Here is an 18,666-nt window from a genome sequence, read left to right as displayed (position 1 = left end):
TGTTTGGGGGAAAAAAAGAAAGAGAAAAGCAGTTTGTGTGCCATGGTTAGCTTTATTGTCAAAGAGGAGACACTGAAATCAAATAAACCGCACCATGTATTTAGCACAACTGTACTGTATGAACGTAAACGCGTGTGCAACGATTAATTCCGTCCGCGTCAAACATCCCACCCACCGCACCCTCCACCCCCATCATGATATGAAATGGAACAGTCCAGAGTCCAAACGGATCGTCCAAGCCTGCACCATGTACAAACCCGAGGGGGGGGTCCTCAAGGTAAAGTGGTGTGAGAAGAAGAAGAAGAGGTGAAGGTGGGGATGATCTCGTGATCCCTCGGCGGACGAATTAAAAACGCTCCAGGGTCCAGGACAAATCTTCAGAAGCTTTATACCAAAGCGTGCAAAAATTACACCACTAACATCGCCATTAAACAAATGTGTTTGTTAACAAAAGCACAGACAACGTTACGATCCTTCGTCTATTTAAAGTGCTACTCATATTCAGTTACTCTTACTATAAAATAAGCCTAAATCTCAACACACTGCTCACAAAATAGTTACAAAAACCGCTTTTCCAAACGACTTTGAACAAGTTAGAAAATTCACTTTGAAGAGAGAAAGAAAAAAAAAAAACTATTCAACACCAAGGCTGGAAATGAATGAGAATATGCATTAGTACAGCATCATGTCTTAAAGTGCACAGAAACACGTCCCTGAATAGCAAAAAAAACCAAAACACAGACTCTCACATCAGCCTTTCTTATCAAAACTATGGCCTTTTACTTTTTACAAAACTCTTTAATAGTCTGTGTGAGGACTAAAAAAAAAATGATGGCAACAGAAAGTTATGGTTAAATGAAGAAAAAGTTCACATTTTCTGATTGTCTTCATCCCTGTGTTAGGAATTAAGCAGATTTCTAACAAGTTCACCAACTAACCAAATGAGCCGTTAGAAAATATAAAAAGAAACGCCTTCTTTCTGTCAATATAAATTCTTTTATATTGTTAACATCATTATTGACTGAAGTGTTATTGGTAAACATATCCCAAATAGTGCTTCATAGGAAACAGAACAGGCAAAACTGGCTAGTTAATAAATTATTAATACAGTACGTTACGTCAGAATGATATCAGCTGCTTTCACGTCGGCGGGTTTTTTTTTTCTCACCCACGTTTTAAATCTAATCCTTCAGGACTTAAGATGGAGGGATGCGAACGGTTTTTAAATGGTGGTGCTTCTGGCGTTTTTTTTTTTTTTTTCACAGCATTTTTCTTTCTTTATTTTAACGCTCTCACTTTGGGTAAGGGCTTTATCCCCGTCAGGAGCTGTGAGATTGGGATACACCCCATACACACTCACACACATTCACACACTCTTTCACACCTAAGGGCAATTTATCTTAATTAATCCACCTACTGGCATGTTTTTGGGAGGTCGGAGGAAACCAGAGAACATGGAGGAAACCCATATATATATATATATAATTTACATTCATCATATTGTCAGAAACCGCTCCTCCGATTTCACCTTTTCTTTACCATATGCTCTTGGTTTTGATTCTGGTCCTGTCTCCGCCCCTTTCCTGTCATTGGTCTGTTACCTAATGTGTGCACCTGTTCGCAGTTCAGCCCTTGATTAGTTTTTCTATTTCTGCTCTCCCACACCTGTCACGTCTCACGTTTCACGTTTTTTTTTTTGTTTGTTTTTGCCTTTGCTGCAGTTTAATGGTCGTGAATGCGAATTTCACGTTTTTCTTTCGACACCCAAATCATACCAACAAAAAAAGTTTGCTTCATAAAATACTGGCGCATTGCAGAGTGTCATCACAGCAACACTGGACTCACTAACCAATTTATCTCCATCCAGCATCGAGTTAAAGCTCGTTTCATACAAGGAAACGTGTAGAGAGCCTTTTCTTAATGGTTCGGAGTGACTCATTGTAATTCAGAGTTTTACCAATTTTCCATCACCAGTCTCCATATTTCCTTTACAGTTCGCTTGGCAGGTTTGCTCTCCTGTTCCTTTGTCTCATTTGTACTGATTACGTTCTGTGTTTTCCCGTTTCCTGTTCTGCGTTTTCATTCTTTGCTCGTGTTTTCGCTTCTCTTCATGGATTATCCTCGTCTGATGCTGTCTGCCTGTTCTCTGACCCCCGCTAATGATTACTGGATTTGCTCTGTTAAACACCACGCTGCTTGCGTCCTGCCTCTCACTCTCGCATTTTACACACACATAGCAATTTACATCAAGAGGACAAGTTAATAATAGCAGAAAAAAGGATAAGAACAAGGATAACAGAAACACAATCTATACACAAGATGTAAAGGAAAAAAAAAATTTCATAGCATTCATAATACTGGCATTCATGCTTAGGCTTTTCTTGTTAGTTTCTTTAAGGTGCTTATTAGTGACGCAAAAAAATCTATTAGAAAAAGAATATATTTGGGTTTTGTGAGAAATTTCCACTTGCAGTCTTGTGCAAAAGTCTAAAGAAATGCAGTAAAGCAAAGCAAAATACCTTCAGAAATGTTTTCTACATATAATATCTACTCTACAGAGCAGCAAACAGTAATAAATAAAAAAAAAATCAGTATGTGGCATGAAAACACTTTGCCTTTAAAAATCCGTCAACAGTCTCAGGTATCATTTGTGCAGTTTTAATAGCTGGAAAGTTTTTCTGAGCATCGTGGAGAATCTGCCGCAGTTCTTCTGTCTTTACAGCTAAAACCTGACGGCCTTCGTTACGAATCTTTTGTCCGAAAAGTGGTCTATTATGTAATATATATTTTTTTAATAGTTTTTTTGTAAAATTTACTTACATTTTTTTTGGCAAAAACATTTGTAATTCTAAAAATTGCTCTTTTTTTTTTTAACTGATGCAGTAATGCAGACAAAACATTTGAGACAAAATTGTATTAAAAAAAAGACTTTTGCGCAGCGCTGCATGGGTAAAATATTTCCGCATTAATATTCCTAATGTACTAAAGATCTGAGAAGAATATAGAATATTAATATTTGATTCTCTTGCAAAGAAAATGTGTAAAATATTTCCGCGTTAATATTCCCAATGTACTAAAGATCTGAATCTTAATATGAGACGAATATAGAATATTAAAATTTGAGTCTCTTGGTAAGAAAATGGAAAATTTGAGACACTGAACAAAAAGATGATGTCTGCTTTCTCAGAATTTAGCTGTTACGTCATTTGCGGGGTTTATACTGTGTAGAGTTTTCAAATGAACTTCTCTGGCTTTATTCAGGACGAAGTGTAAAATTATTTTCAGGAAAGTGCCGAGTGACATCACACACTTTTTAATCTCCCGACCAATCAGATCGCAGCTCGGAGGACACGCGAGAAAAACAAACATGGAGGATAGCGCTGGGAGAAATAAATACGTCTTGTTAGTGAGTGAATATGACGAGCTTTACGATGTGTTCCACCAGAGATATTTTCAATGTTGATATTTTAACATTGGAATGCAACTAGAGATAAACTGTTACTGCTGGGACGTTTATTGGTTTCTGATGTTCCACTGCCACTAATGGCTGCATACACTGGTGTAAATCAGTAGTTATTAATCTGTTCACAGTCTCCCTCAGTATAGATTTACAAGCATAATTAATTATTATTTATTGGGTTCTCCTCATTATTTACCTTCAGGGCTGTAAATCCATATTCAATAGCAGCGTACATAGAAAACAGTGGAAAAAACCTATACTAGCATGTACATTTAAATTATATTAGTACTTCATTTAAATGGGGCTGGTTTGGCTGGAGTAAAAATTTCAATCTAGTAGCACACAAATCCTTCGTCGTGGTTATATCACAAAGCAATAATCATAATATTAACTGGTTAAATAAATGAATAAAACATAAGGGGACATTTTGTGAGTTTCTCTCGTGAACGTATTTGTGATCAAATTTGGAAACTGATATTTTCAAAGTGATATTTTGCCTTTTTTTTTTTATTATAACTGTCACTAGATTCAAGTTATTGAGTTATTGAAGTTCGGATTAAACCCATTCAATTCACCTGACCAGTAACGTAGCTAACAACTAAAAGAGCCCAATAATCAATACAATAACTGCACATGGAGAACGTCTCCCAAGCCAAAGCTCAGACAAGCCGCCTCATCCTAGTAGGACTAAATGTTAAAAAAAATAAATCGAATCTTTATTATTAATAATGCTACTACTGGCTAGTTAGCGTCTACTCGTGAGTACTGGTAAGAGTGTTGTCATGGTTATTGTGTACGCGGTGTGTGAGTCGCTTCAGTGAGAAGAGAAAAAAAACGCGCGTGTGAAAGCAGCTGTAATTTGTCACCATCCAGTGCAACATCACTGCACAGTCCACACGGAAACCATCGCTCAGGTTCAGGTTAACTTAGAAAGATTATTACATTATTACAATATCATATGAATGCACAGCTTAAGTAAATCTATTAGTTTACCCTCTCCACACCGTATGCCCTTTGACCCTGTGACATCACACAGAGTGTGGCTCATCCGGGTGCTTATTCGATTCACCACAGATGCCTTCCTGTGTAGTTCGGGGGAGCCGTTGGAATCTGTGAGACAGGAAAGCAAAAAAAAAAAGAGTGTTCTGTAAAAGTGTGTGTGCGTGTGTGTGTGTGAGTGTGTGTGTGAGTGTGTGAGTAAACTCTGCATCACATATTCACCGTTCCTCCGTTCATGAGCAGGGCCATCTCAGTGGGCTGGTACACGTGGCTTCGGAATTGAGGTGTGGGCCGTATTACTGTAGCGTGGTAACCTCCGGCCTGCATGCCTGTCTCACACACACACACACACACACACACACAAATACACACACACACACACACACACACACACACAATATTGTAGTCACCCAGTGCCATGTCTGAACCCATTTTAGAGAACTGGTACTGCGCTGGTTAAAGGGGGCCAGCGATGAAACCGAAAAATTTAACGTTTCACATTATATAACAACATTTTAAAATTAATTTAATAAAATGTTACTTACACTAAAGCAATAAGCCACGAGAGTATAAGCATTACAGTGATTTTATCAACAATGATAAACAAAAGCAATATGATAAAATCCAGTGCTTAGCAACTAATTGAATTTATTATTAACAACATTCGCAATAAACAATTCTTCCACCAATCAATGTAGTCTGTTAACAGTAAACCTTGGTTGCTAAGCAACATAACAGACAAAGCTTAGGGTATTCTATACACAGAACAATGGTGGAAGTGTAACTTTTTTTTTTACTGGTATAAACCTTGTACATTAATACACAACTGAATTATTGTGATGTCACAGGTGTCCGAATATCAAGGATTTTACTTAAGCAATATCACAGGAGTAAGAGTGCGGTTATATGGAATATATAAAATTATTTTCCATATTGTGTCTGAAATGTTACTTACTTATTATTAATTTTTTATTTATAAAACTGTATGAAAATAATATCGCACTCGTTCCCGATATTCAGTATAACCGCGCGATTGCGAGTAAGTAACATTTCAGACACGATATGGAAAATTATTTTTTTTTCTGCAGATGAAAACAGATCCCAAAGAAGCTACTTTACTCACTTTATAGCCCCTCGGCTAGCTAGCTAGCTAGCTAGATCACGTAGATTTGTACATTCGCGTTAAAGGTGTTTCAGGTGAAACTGGCATCCCTTCTTCCTTTTCTGCTTCATCTGACGAGCTTTCATATTTTAAGTCAGAAGTTATACTCATGAAAAATGTATCTAACTGATGATGTTGCTAACTGTACTGCAGTAACAGATAAACTGCTGGAAGTGGAATTTTACGTGATGAACACAGAGAAGTGGAACGACACACACCACAGTGAAACGTCCCAGTGCGGTTATAGGAAATATAAGCACTCTTGGAACACCTCTTATCCAATCACAGTAGTGGATCGGAACTATCTGTTGTATAAAATGGCTTTGAAAGCAGCCAATCAGATTTTAGGATTATTTTACATTACATTTACATTTTACATTAGGATTATTTTACATCTAGTTTACTGAGAGCTAGCTCTAGCCTAGCTCAGATTTACTAATTATTGTGCTCAAATCGACAAACAAAAACCTGCCGCTGTTACTAGAACTTGAGGTGTTCCTCAGGGTTCAGTCCTCAGTCCTCCTCTTTTACATCTTTACATGCTAATCTTATGTCATAATTTTTTTCTGTTATGATACACAGATTTATGTCAGTATGGAATCTACCACTGGTCTGTCTAATATTGTGTATTCCTGATATGCAACTATGGATAAACTCCAAAAACTCACATTTTAATTATTTTCCTCATGTCCTTAACATTAATGCTGTGATTATTAAACCCTCACTGTACTGGAGAACCTTGGCTAACCTTTGACCTCTGCCTCATTTTTTGGGTCCCACATTAGAGAACTCACTAAAAAAGTGATTTTTCATCTTTGTATTGTTTGGGCAGAATTTTGTTGGGTGATAATTGTGTTCATATTCAATACTTTGTGATAAATTTTAATGCCTGACTGAAGCTCCTCTTTGCATTACAGGTTATCACTTTCACGATTTACAGATTAATAAACAAACAACCAAATGCTCACGTTTAAATAATGTGACTTGCACAAACACACAACTTTACCTGCACTGTGCTCCTCTATGGAAAACGTCTGTCTTTCTGTGTATGCTGCTCTGTGATTGGCTGGCAGCTCATCATCGTCACGGTAACCATGCGAAGACTGCGGTTGTCGTGCGTCGTAGTAATCCTGGCCCCCTTCATCGCCCCTCTGATTGGTCGTTCGCAGACACAGATGGGCTTCTGGGATGGCGTGGAAGAGCAGCAGTGCCCATCCCTCCATTACTAAGGCTATGGCCAGAGCGGGTTCTTCGCCGTCTGTCTCGCTGGTCGTGGTGCTCTTTCCAGCAGCGTTACCGTAGAGGTAAAACCCGAGCCATGCTGCCCAAACAAGGAGGGAGACGAGACAGGAGAGGAAAAGCCAGACACCGTTACAACTCCATCGGCGTCTCTTCTTCCTGGTTGCGTCATCTACGTGCCTCACGCCACACAGAAGGACTCCGAGTGAGACCGTTGTGGATGTGAGCAGCAGTGCTAATGCGTAGCCGCACACTAGTGCAAAGTCCAGTGGTGGGTAATCGCAGGCGCTGCGGCCCTCGCGCGCCACCGTCAGCAACAGCCACTCTCCGCTGATGACTCCCTGCACGAGTGCAATGCCGAACGCCAGCGCCGAGAGAGAGCCACCTGACGGGCTGCGTTTCCCCGTTGCAAGCTTCCGTAGCCGCAGCGCCTGCACCAACAGGCACGAGAAGCACAGAGCGAAGAGTGAGCTCCACAGCCCGCGACGCAACACACACACTGTCTCGCCGCGTCCCACCATGAACGCCAGAGACAGGCAGAACAGACCCACGGTACTCAGCAGCAGCAGCAGGAGAGGTCCTACACCGCTACGCCGCTCTGGCTCAGTCACCATTTTCAGCTTTGAGAGGAGAACGGCAAAAAGAACGAGAGCCGAAACGGCGCCACCACATGCCACGGCCTCTAAAACAACCCCCCACACAGACTCAAGGTCACACAGAAGCCGGTAAGATGGATGGACACCTGAGCCACACCCTTTGGGAGGGGGCGGAGATTCTACAGGAGATGCACCTGCACCGCAGACAAGCAGAGAGACGAGGACGGTGAGGGTGGGAATTATCGCCATGGCTGCAGGGGAGAGAGAAAAAGAGAATGTTTAATACGCAGATTATTTTCAAGATAATATAACTGAAATGCAGCAAATTGTAGGTTTTGGTTACGTCACAGTTTCTAAGACAGCACTGCAATTTATCAAATCATAAACTCTGTAAATGTAAAGAGGCACAAAGAGCAGAAAACTACCAGTGATTGATAATCCTGTGGATGAAAACAACTTGAGAACTATGGCAATTGTACAAACAGAAGGACCACAACCCGTCAGATTACATCCAAGTTTATCCCTGTTGTGCAGAACTCCATGTCAGAATGTACCACTTAGAAAAGGCTGCAACAGTAGAAGACCAAGTCACATGGCCCTGTTGTCAACAAAAAAGAACAAAAACTTTCCAGTGAACTCCAAACTGGACCTCTGAAGATAGTAAAAAGCTTGATTAGATATATCAGGTTCTTTTTATTTCAAGTTGGTGCAAGCAACCTGTGTCCATGGAGCCATCCTGACTGGTGCCAAGAATACAAGCTGGTGACAGTGTGACTGTGTGGAAAATGTTTTCCTGGCACACATTTGACACTCGGACAGAGTCCCCAATGTGACCTCCTCGAAATAACATCTCTGGGGTGGGGGATGGATGGCTATGACCTGTCAAGGGCCCTAAAATAACTACTAGTGCCTCTGCTGTGCTGAACCACGAGACACTTCCAGCATAATAATACACCAGGTCACAAGACATGTAGAAGGTTTCAAGAATCTGGTGACAAGTTTTCATTGATTCTGTGGCAAGCAGTCCATGAAACTCAAACCTTTCAAGCACTGGCACTGGTGGAAATGTTGGTTTGAGGAAGCAATCCGAGCTGCAGCAGTGTTCATATGACATTGGGAATGACAAAACGAGTCTCCTTGACTTGCGTGACAGCTGGCGGCAGACGTGACTGCTCTTCTAGCATCTCCCGAATGTCTGCTTTTCAACACACGTCTACTGTTTCAAGATTTTACCAAGATCTGGTCTCCTGGGTGGCACAACAGAAAAGTGCCCTATCAGATAATGACAGACTGCAAGTTTGAATCTTGATGATGAGTCCAAGAGAACAAAACTGGAGGTGGAAGGGATGCCATTGCTGCATTACTCTCTATTATTATTATTATTATTATTATTATTATTATATTGCATATTATTGGTTGGCGAATTTCATAACTCTCAACGACACCATACAGAACCACAAGACAAACAACCTACAACAAGAGCAACATAGTTAAAATCGATGCACAAAATTACAACAGATAAAGCGATAATATTATTGAGTTAATTATAATAAATAAGCTAATTTAAACAAATGTGTTTCTCTCTTGTGGGTGTGGGTGTGTGTGTGAGTTTGTGTATCTGGAAGAGGGTAGATAGCGCTTTCCTCTGAGTGTTCAGCTGCCTGAAGGAAGCAGATGTGTGACAGCGTGTGTGGGAATTGGCAAATGACCAAATTGGGAGAAAATTAATGATGCGTCAATGCCAATGTTTTTTTCAGAAGGAGGAAGAGGACATTTTTTGGTACTCATCAACACCGATACTGAGAGCGAAATGCGTAAACTACTTAGTATTAATCAATCAGGGTCGCGGTCCTGGAACACTTTATGCCCTGTTTATGTTTTGCCGGTTTAAATAGCGGCCAAGAAAAAAAAGGAACAAGTGTGTTTATGCTCTAAGGCTACTAGGCTCGTTTGTTATAACGTTAGTGAGTTGATTATAATGAAGTGCATTAGCTAGCTACATGAGTTAGCTTGGATGCAGTAGAGTTGCAGTGGAGAAGAACGGGTTTTCTTCTGCTCCGAAGTTTTTGTTCTCATTACATCAGATCCTCTCGTTCTGGATCTCGTTCATTGTGCTCTTCAAGAGCACCATGATGTTATTTTCACTCAGCTAGTGTAGCCTATAGATGTTTTCCCTTGTGGTTCGCTGCTAGTGATGAACTCCTCGTGATGGGTTTCATGTTTAAGATGTTTTATGGGGTTTATTAGTACTGAAGGAATGTGCTGTAGTTCCTCGCTCAGAGCGCAGTTTGCTTTGATTGCCATCAAAAAGTCCAGTCCAAATCGCTGGAATTTCATGTCGTCTGTTTATTAGTGCGACAGCATGCACTAGGATTAGTTCACATATCACTTGGTATCAGATGCTGGTATTGGACGCTGTATCGGACGTTGGTATTGGATTCTGTATCGGACATTGGTATCAGACGTTGGTATCAGACGCTGTATCGGATGTTGGTATCGGACGCTGGTATCGGATGTTGGTATCGGACGCTGGTATCGGATGTTGGTATCGGACGCTGGTATCGGATGCTGGTATCGAATGCTGGTATCGGACATTGGTATCGGATGCTGGTATTGGACATTGGTATCGGATGCTGGTATTGGACATCCGTATTGGACATTGGTATTGGACATTGGTATTGGACGTTGCTATCGGACACTGGTATCGGGCGTTGGTATCGGACGCTGGTATCGGATGCTGGTATCAGATGTTGGTATTGGACCCTGGTATCGGACGCTGGTATTGGACATTGGTATCGGATGTTGGTATCAGACCCTGGTATCGGACGTTGGTATCAGACCCTGGTATCGGACGTTGGTATCGGACGTTGGTATCGGACGTTGGTATCAGACGTTGGTATCGGATGTTGGTATCAGACCCTGGTATCGGACGTTGGTATCGGATGTTGGTATCAGACGTTGGTATCGGATGTTGGTATCAGACCCTGGTATCGGACGTTGGTATCGGATGTTGGTATCGGACGCTGGTATCGGATGTATGATACTATTTTAAATTGGTGCAGTATCGGACCAATATCCGATACCACTAACAGTATCGATGCATCCCTAGCTAAAGAAAAAGCAATATTGTTGTTCCTCTTGGATTTTGTCGCAGCAGAGATGTCTCTCCTCTAATAAAACTAACAAAAGCCCTTTCTCTGACTGTGCACTAACATTTCTTCTTGTTTATGCGCTGCTGTCCTCCGGGACGGACGGATGATGTCACTCTTTTGTTTTGTCTCGCGCTCCAAGAGGCCTCCCGGTCGCGCTAGGACAAACGGGTTTCTATGACAACCGGAGACATGCGTGGGATGCCCGACACGGAAGTGAGGCGAGTTTATATAAGGAGCGATTACCGTGACAACCGCGCGCGCACACACACACACACACACACGAGGCATTGCAGTACCATTGCTTTTGTAATAAACTAACGGTTTAAGACCCCCCCCCCTCTCTCTCTCTCTCTCCCTCTCTCTCTCTTTTGCACATTATTTTCTAAAATATCTGCATCCACATTCAGCACTGAGGTGATCAGAGAGATGGTAGAGAAACAGTCTTACCTCTGTAAGGATGAAATTATCCGTAAAAACAGCGAAATTGTCCTCTTGACGCTTCGCGCGCGCTGTTTACGCACACTGTTTATCCAGGCATCATTCCAGGCAACAAAATAACAACAAAATCACAACAATATCACAACAATATCACAATAAAATAACGAGCTGAGGGCTGTGGGTCGCTGTTCAGTCTCCTCACACTGATTAAATGTGTCGGAGGGATGGCATTATCCTGTAAAGAGCCTTTAACACACTGAGAGAGAAAAGAAAGAAAAGAAAGGAATAAAATCCTGGTGGAAAAATCGGTGCGTTTCCAACGTGCTGAGCTCAGAGTCCTTCCTTTTTCCCATCTACACTCGATATCCTGCTCAGAAAAGGGTTAAACCACGATGTCACCTCTCTCTCAATCGTCAGGGAGGTGTGTGTGTGTGTGTGTGTGTGCGTGTGTGTGTGAGAGAGAGAGAGAGAGAGAGAGATGTCCGTTTCCCCGGATGTGGCCGGTGCACTTGAGCTTAACGTAAGCTCTCTCCCTCGTGCAAGGGATCCTTAAACTCTCAGAAGAACCTTACACACACACACACACACACACACACACACACACATGCATGCATGCACGCACGCACGCGCAACAACACACAATCCCAAGTGTGCATCCCACGTGAGACGCCCTAAAGTGGATTATGTAATAGAGTTGGCCACTTGTATGTGTGTGTGTGTGTGTGTGTGTGTGTGTGTGTGTGGTCTTGTCTTGTTAAGCAGTCAGGACTAATCCTTATTTTCTCATGTTCTTTTTCCCTTTCTTTTTTTTTATTCAAAACATGTATTCTAGCTTTTCACTCATCTTTTAGTTTAGTTGTATTAGTTTATGCATTTCACTCATCTTTTATTGCTTTAGTTTATTTTTGTGTATTTGTGTACATTTGTGTACATTTGTGTAGTGTTACGTACTTGTGTGTGTGTGTGTGTGCCAGATTGAAAGCATGCATGTCCTCTCTCTGTGCAATCATGTGAGAATACACAACAGATTGTTAATATTTCTAACACACACTTCCTCTTTACAGTATGTACATGGGCATGTTAAATGCAGCAGGTTATCTGAGGTCAGGCTAGTTGGGATGGTCAGCTGTGAAAAAAAGAAAAGAAAAGGAAAGAAAGAAAGAAAGAAACCCTGTTTAATTCACTGTCACAGCAATTAGCCTGATCAGCAGCCTGGTATTAAGCAGATTATTTACAGATGGCTGAGGAAAGACACACGTACGCTGAGTAGCTTGAAGCTGCATCACACTAGAAACACTGGAGTTCATCTCTGTGTGAAACTGGAATGGGGTGTTGGTGCTGAACAATAAAAAAAAAAAGTCCTCCATTTTGGTGCACCGCGTAGAATGTTCTGCGATGGCTAGTTTCTTCAGCGTTATGAGTGAACGGATTTAATTTATCCCAATCGGGGAAGCAGTGGATCCAGAGCTCACACTGGGAACACTGGGTGTGAGGTGGGAATACAGACTGGATATGAGATCAATCCATTGAAGGGCACACCACACACACACACACACCTAGGGGTAATTTAGTGTAGTCAATTACCCTACTGTGATGTTTTTTGGGAGGAAACCACAGAATCCGGAGGAAACGCACACAGACACAGGGAGGAAATGCAGAACTCCACACAGAGAGTAACCCGAGCTCAGGATCAAACCAGGGACCCTGGAGCCGTGAGGCAGCAACGCTTCCTGCTACACCACCAGAATTCAGTGTTCATAAATTCATTTATGGGTGATAAATCAAATCCTATGTATATACAAATATTTAGATGTTTGGTGCAATCTTCCTTTCTTGCCAACCTGTTGAGACCCAGATAATATTTGGGTTGATTCTGTAGGATGGATCTGGACCGATGTCCTGATGAACGAGCCAAAACCCGTGAGCCGGATATCACTATTCCGGATTCCATGCAATACTGGCCAGCTGTGTCATTTTTTCCCACTTTTCCTCCGGTCCAGATGTGGGCCACATCCTCTGGATCAGTTCCTCTCCCAGATTTTGCCTTTTGTTGTTCTCAGACTATCAGTTTGCATTGAAGACTTACTAAATTTAAAGCTAAAATTTAAATTATATTTATAAATAGTGCTGAACTTGACGATAGTAGCTAAATCAGCAGCAGCACATGATGATATGAGAAATGAAATCCAGCACAGATTTTTAATATTTAAACCAGTCAAGAGCTGTGTCTGTCATATTAATGGCTGACCAGAGGCAGAAAATGTTCTAATATGTTCCTGGAGGAAGAGAATATATAGCTATACCTCTGAGTCAGAGAGAACGGTTCGTGCTTTTCAGAAATGGATAAGACTTGTTGAATAGAAATATTGAAATTAGGATGCGTGTGGCTACAATTTCAAACCCTGTAGCGAGAAAGTCAGAGACCAGGCGACGTTTTGTAAGGACGCGGTGACGTCAGTAAGAGTTACATGGTGATAAAATGACATAGGGAATGACAGAAATCTTTCCTGTGTGGTTGGGTGGTGGGAGGATTGAGCCAGATAATATTATTTCAAACATAAAGACTTCATCTGTCATCAGGAGAGGAACGGATGTAGAGAAATGCTGATGCTGGGAGACTAAAGAGTGAAAAATAATGCAGCAGTGTAAGAAATGGCACCATTACAGGGTGACAGTTTCATCAGGATGTGTATGCTGGAATATGAAATACAGGTGTGTTCCTGGGATTTTGCACTAAACCCTGATAAAATGGAGGCTGGGTACATGCTTGGACAACAACTGGTTTCCGAGTTTGCGCAACAATCTCAACGTTTTGACGACAGTGCCATGTAGTGGACATAACTGGGTATTACGTGTCCCTGACATGCCTAGAACATTAGTTAATTTATTCTTCTGACACATGCTTTTATTAATGTGTTCCTCATAATGCCTATTAGATTCATATGTGCCATTAGATTCAGAGATAATTATAGTTTCAGGTAGTGACTTTAACCTCCTTGCCTACTTATTAATACAGTTTACACCAGGGATGTCAAACATTAGGTACTAATCCGGTCCAGCAAATTAATTTAGCACCTGTGTCCTAAATTATAGTCATCATTTAGACTTTAATTGAAACTAAACATTTGGAAAAAGTGACAGTCTCTGTTATTCCACAAGGAGGCAAAAATAGAGCAATAAACTCAGAGCCGCAAACTGAGCTTCTGACAAGATGTGCTAAGGATAGTTAATTCTTTATTAGCAAGCTAAATCAATCAATCAATCAATCAATAATGCTACAACCATATCTCTTTCCAAAAGAACTAATTTCAGAATTTCAATAATTCCAAAAGAACTATTTGTGATTCATGACAGAAAGTCCTAGTTTATTTCATTAAGTGTAATTTACTCTACAAAATATGGAAAGGTTCGGGTGGGGGTGAATACTTATGCAAGGACAAAGTGCTTCCGAGGCTGTTGGAGGTGAAATGGATTTCAGATATCTACTGGTTTCACCTCCTACAGCCTCGGAAGCACTTTGCCTGCACAGCTGATGAAGGACTGATGAACTATATACAGCTGTATGCAAAAGTTTGGGCACCCCTGGCCAAATTACATATTTTGTTCATTTTTGAAGTGAAACTATTTAACCATTAACTGTTAACTATTTAACTATTTAAACACATTTTCTGCAAATATTAATGTACAGATACTTTATATTTGACAAACTTAAGAAATAGAAAAAAATTAAATAGTAATTGTGGCATGTGCAAAGGTTTGGACACCCTTTGAGTCTTACAACTTAATTAACTCATTAGCCCATAATTAACTCATTGGGACTCATTAAGCAGGTCAAGAATTGTCATTAATAATAACAATTCCAGAGCGTAATAAATTTTCTGAGTCATCAAACCTTGTACTTTGTGCTTTGGGCTCTGAAAATGAAACTAATTAATGCATACAAAGCAGAAGAAGGCTATAAAGAATATCTTTTAGCTTTTAGCTCCCAATTTCCACTGTTGAAAATGTCATAAAAAATGGTAGGTAAGGGAGACCCTAGAAGTCAAGGCAAGATCTGGAAGACCCAGAAAACTCTCAGAATTGCCTGTATGCTGGGCAGAAAGACAAAGCAAAGCCCCCATATGACAGCAAGGACCTGCAGAAAGGTTTAGCTGACACAGGAGTGGAAGTCTACTGTTTTAGACTTTAGTGTTGCTTCCACTAATATGATCTGCATGGAAGAGTCATCAGAAGGAAACCTTACCTGTAACCTTATCACAAACATGAACATCTGAATTATGCAAAACAATATCTAGATAAGCCAGAGGCATTTTCGAAACAAGGGCTGTGGTCTGATGAAGTGAAAAAAGGAATCCTTTGGCCACAAACAACAAAGGTATGTTTGGAGGTATGTTTTGGACCATCGTTGACTCTCGTTTAAAGTTTGGAGGAAAAAAAGGAGAAGCATTTGATGAAAAGAACACTTTTCTATTTTAGGGTGGATCTACTATGCTTTGGGGTTATGTGGCAGTCAGTGGTACAGGAAACATTGCACAGGTAGATTCCAGGAAATAGAAGCAAATTCTGGAAGCAAGTGGGACACAATCAGTCAAGAAACTGAAGCTGAAAAGAGACTGGACTGGACAATGATCCAAAACATACCTGAATTTGAACATACCTGAAACTGAATGTCCTTTCTGCTCTTGTGTACAGACCTGCTGAAGCAAATAATCATTTTCTAAATGAGTTTTCGGATTTTCTAACTGTTATTACATCTACTACCGATAGGCTACTGGTTGTTCTCAACTCACTTAATCTTGTTCGTTCTGTAAGTGAACCTACTCATCAACAGGATGAATCACTTATTCTGTCATTTGGTTTTTCTATTAAAATTTTCTTATAAAAATGTATGCTTCTCTGAACATAGGCCTATCATATTTAATATGTCATTACCCGGTAGTTATCAGTCGTAGAATTTCTGCATGTCATTACTGGCCTTTAAATGCCCCTAGTGTTATTCATTTCTCAGATGCTTATCTGAATAGTCTTTGGGCAAGGTCCATCACAGCTGCATCAAACCTGCATCAAAAGTAGAGTGCAGAGGAATTAATCATTCTTTTTTTTCCATCTTTTTCCACCATCCTTGACTCTGCTCCCCTTTTTAAAACCAGAAAACCCAGGTTTAAAATCCAGCCTTGGCTGAATGATTGTACACAAGCACCTAGGTGAGAAAGCAAGATGCGTAAGATAAGCAGAGCGTAAATGGACGAAAGACAAACTACAAATATCTTAGGAATTTTTTTTCTGATCTTTTATCAATGGTATGTAACAAGACAGGACATAATGGTACATTCAATGGAAAGTAAAGTCCAACAGCAGATTGTCTCAATTTAAACCCTCCCCCAACCCCCCAATCAAAATACCAAATAATTACAGAACCAATCTTCAAAATGGGAAAAAATAAATAAATAAACAAGAGTCATTCCTCTCTCCAATAGGCATCTTCCCTCTTTCCATTAGGTATCATTAGGAGTCAGTTATAGCACATCACTACAGTGGTAAGCCTTTGATGAATTCTAAGAAAGGCTTTCAGGTCTTATGAAAAGATTTAAGGGATCCTGAGAGTGAGCATCTTAACTTCTCGAGTCTTATACAGCAAAATAATTTCCTGGATCCATCTATCGTTTGATGGGGAGAGATGTTTCCATTTAAGAAGAACAGCTCGTCTAGCTAAAAAGGCAGTAAAAGCAATAACCTGGCGAGCTGAGGCTGTCAAGTCAGGTCTCAAAGAGATGTCAAAGAGGGCTGTTTTAAGAGCATTTTTAAGTGTATCAAAAACATTTGACCAAAAGTCTGTCAGCTGAGGACACATCCGGAACACGAAGATGGTCGGTAGGAGACTGCTTGCAGCGAGTGCAGCCAGTTCGGCATTTATATCTTATGAATTTTTAAAGAGCTCACTCGATACCTTCCAGAAAGCTATAAAAACAGCCAGGGAAAGTTAGTTCTCAGATATTATTTCCAAAAATAACCATAGACCTAAGAGTTCATTTAGTACATAATGAACTCAGTAATTAACCCCTCAGTTTGTCAGAACGTTGAAAACCTGTGAGGACTTTCTGTACTTTGTAAACCTGACAACATCAGGCTACACTTAATGCCTACCGCTGATGATCCTTCACTTGACCCAGAATGCTCTGCAGTTTCTTCCTGTTTCCCTCTCATTTGTAAAAGAGGTTATTTCCTGTATAAAGCCCACTATTTCCCCACAGGATATTATCCTTTCTTGCCTCTTAAAAGGTGTTGGAGATAACAGGCCCGAGTGTTTTAACCCTTAAAAACATTGCTTAATGTCTGGCACTGTGCCTATTAGTTTATACAAAGTTAAAAGAAACTGTTTAAAGTCCTGGGAAAAGTAGTCCTTACCCAAGTTATGGTCACACTTGAAGAGAAATAATATCTTTGAAACATGGCAGTCTGGTTTTAAAGCCTTGCATAGTACTGAGTCTGCCTTGTTAAAGGTGACCAATGCTTTATCACTGGCTGTTGATTCTGGTAACTGTGCTTTTGTTAGATCTCAGTGCTGCGTTTCTTACAGTACATCATGATATACTCATTGCACACTTAGAATGTTCTATATATATATACTCATTGCTCATTGCACACCTTGAACGCATGGTTGGTCTGCAGGAGGATGTGAAGAGCTGGTTTAGGTCCTAAAGACTTTCTCAGTTAACCTCACTAGCTTGTTTTCATCCACTGCTACTGCTGAATGTGGTCTTCCCCAAGGATCCGTATTGGGCCGCTTCCTTTTTTCATTGTATATGCTCAAATTGCTCAAAATTATAATCTGAAAATATAATATTTCTTTTCTTTTCATCCCTTCAAACCTAATGATCTTTTGCTCACTACAACATCCCAGTGACGATATTAAGACCTGGATGGCTAACAGTTTTTTTCACATAAATGACAACAAATCAGAACCTATTGCCTTTGGCAATATAATCTAAATGTGCCAATATTCTATCAAATAATTTAGAAGTACTGGCACAATATGTTGGACTGCAAGTGAAGAACCTCAGTGTTTTATTTGATTGTTTCCTCAGATTTGATCAGCAAATCAACACTGTTGTAAAAAGTAGTTTTAGAACAATTTCTAAAATCAAGCCATTCCTCTCTTTTTAAGACCTAGAAAACAAGTTCTACATGCTTTTATCTCCTCTCATTTAGATTACTGTAATTCTCTTTATCTTGGGATCAACAAGGCATCTGTTGATTGCCTACAGCTGTGAGATTATTCACTGGCACCAAGAAATGAGACCACATCACTGTTTTGGCTTCCTTGCACTCGCTTCCTTGCACTGGCAGTTTCAAGTTTTATTGTTTGTTTTAAAAGCTCTTAATGGTTTAGCTCCCCCCTATAGCTCTGATCCGCTGTGCCAGTACTCTGCTTCCAGGTCTCTAAGGTGATGAATAACAAGACCTTGGACATCTCCATGAGCGAATAACAAAATAACAATGAATAACAAAATATCTAAGAGTATATATTATAAGACTAATAATAAACTTAACAGTAACAACCAAGATTTGTTTCCCACATAAATAAATGATTTTTTATAAAACTCTGTAGGAAAATAGCAT

At 40.3% G+C, this 18,666-nt stretch overlaps 1 protein-coding gene across 3 annotated transcripts; it reads right to left on the bottom strand.

The window, feature by feature from the left end:
- Nucleotides 1-617: 617 nt before the first annotated feature.
- gprc5bb (G protein-coupled receptor, class C, group 5, member Bb) lies at nt 618-11,632 on the bottom strand. 3 transcript variants are annotated; one of them, XM_034300074.2, is made up of 5 exons: nt 8,174-8,791; nt 7,882-8,054; nt 6,628-7,707; nt 4,682-4,788; nt 618-4,570 (listed from the first exon to the last, which is right to left on the bottom strand). In XM_034300074.2, the coding sequence occupies exons 3-5, from the start codon at nt 7,703-7,705 to the stop codon at nt 4,526-4,528; spliced, it is 1,230 nt and encodes a 409-aa protein (XP_034155965.1). In that variant the 5' UTR covers nt 7,706-7,707; nt 7,882-8,054; nt 8,174-8,791; the 3' UTR covers nt 618-4,525. The 3 variants fall into 3 exon arrangements, with proteins under 3 accessions (XP_034155965.1, XP_026787680.1, XP_026787681.1); XM_026931879.3 differs by lacking the exons at nt 7,882-8,054; nt 8,174-8,791 and adding an exon at nt 11,056-11,632; XM_026931880.3 differs by having other exon boundaries at nt 7,882-8,791.
- Nucleotides 11,633-18,666: the final 7,034 nt, after the last annotated feature.

Source organism: Pangasianodon hypophthalmus, chromosome 26, assembly GCF_027358585.1.
Source record: "Pangasianodon hypophthalmus isolate fPanHyp1 chromosome 26, fPanHyp1.pri, whole genome shotgun sequence".
Lineage (NCBI taxonomy): Eukaryota > Metazoa > Chordata > Actinopteri > Siluriformes > Pangasiidae > Pangasianodon > Pangasianodon hypophthalmus.
This window is presented reverse-complemented; position numbering and strand designations above follow the sequence as displayed.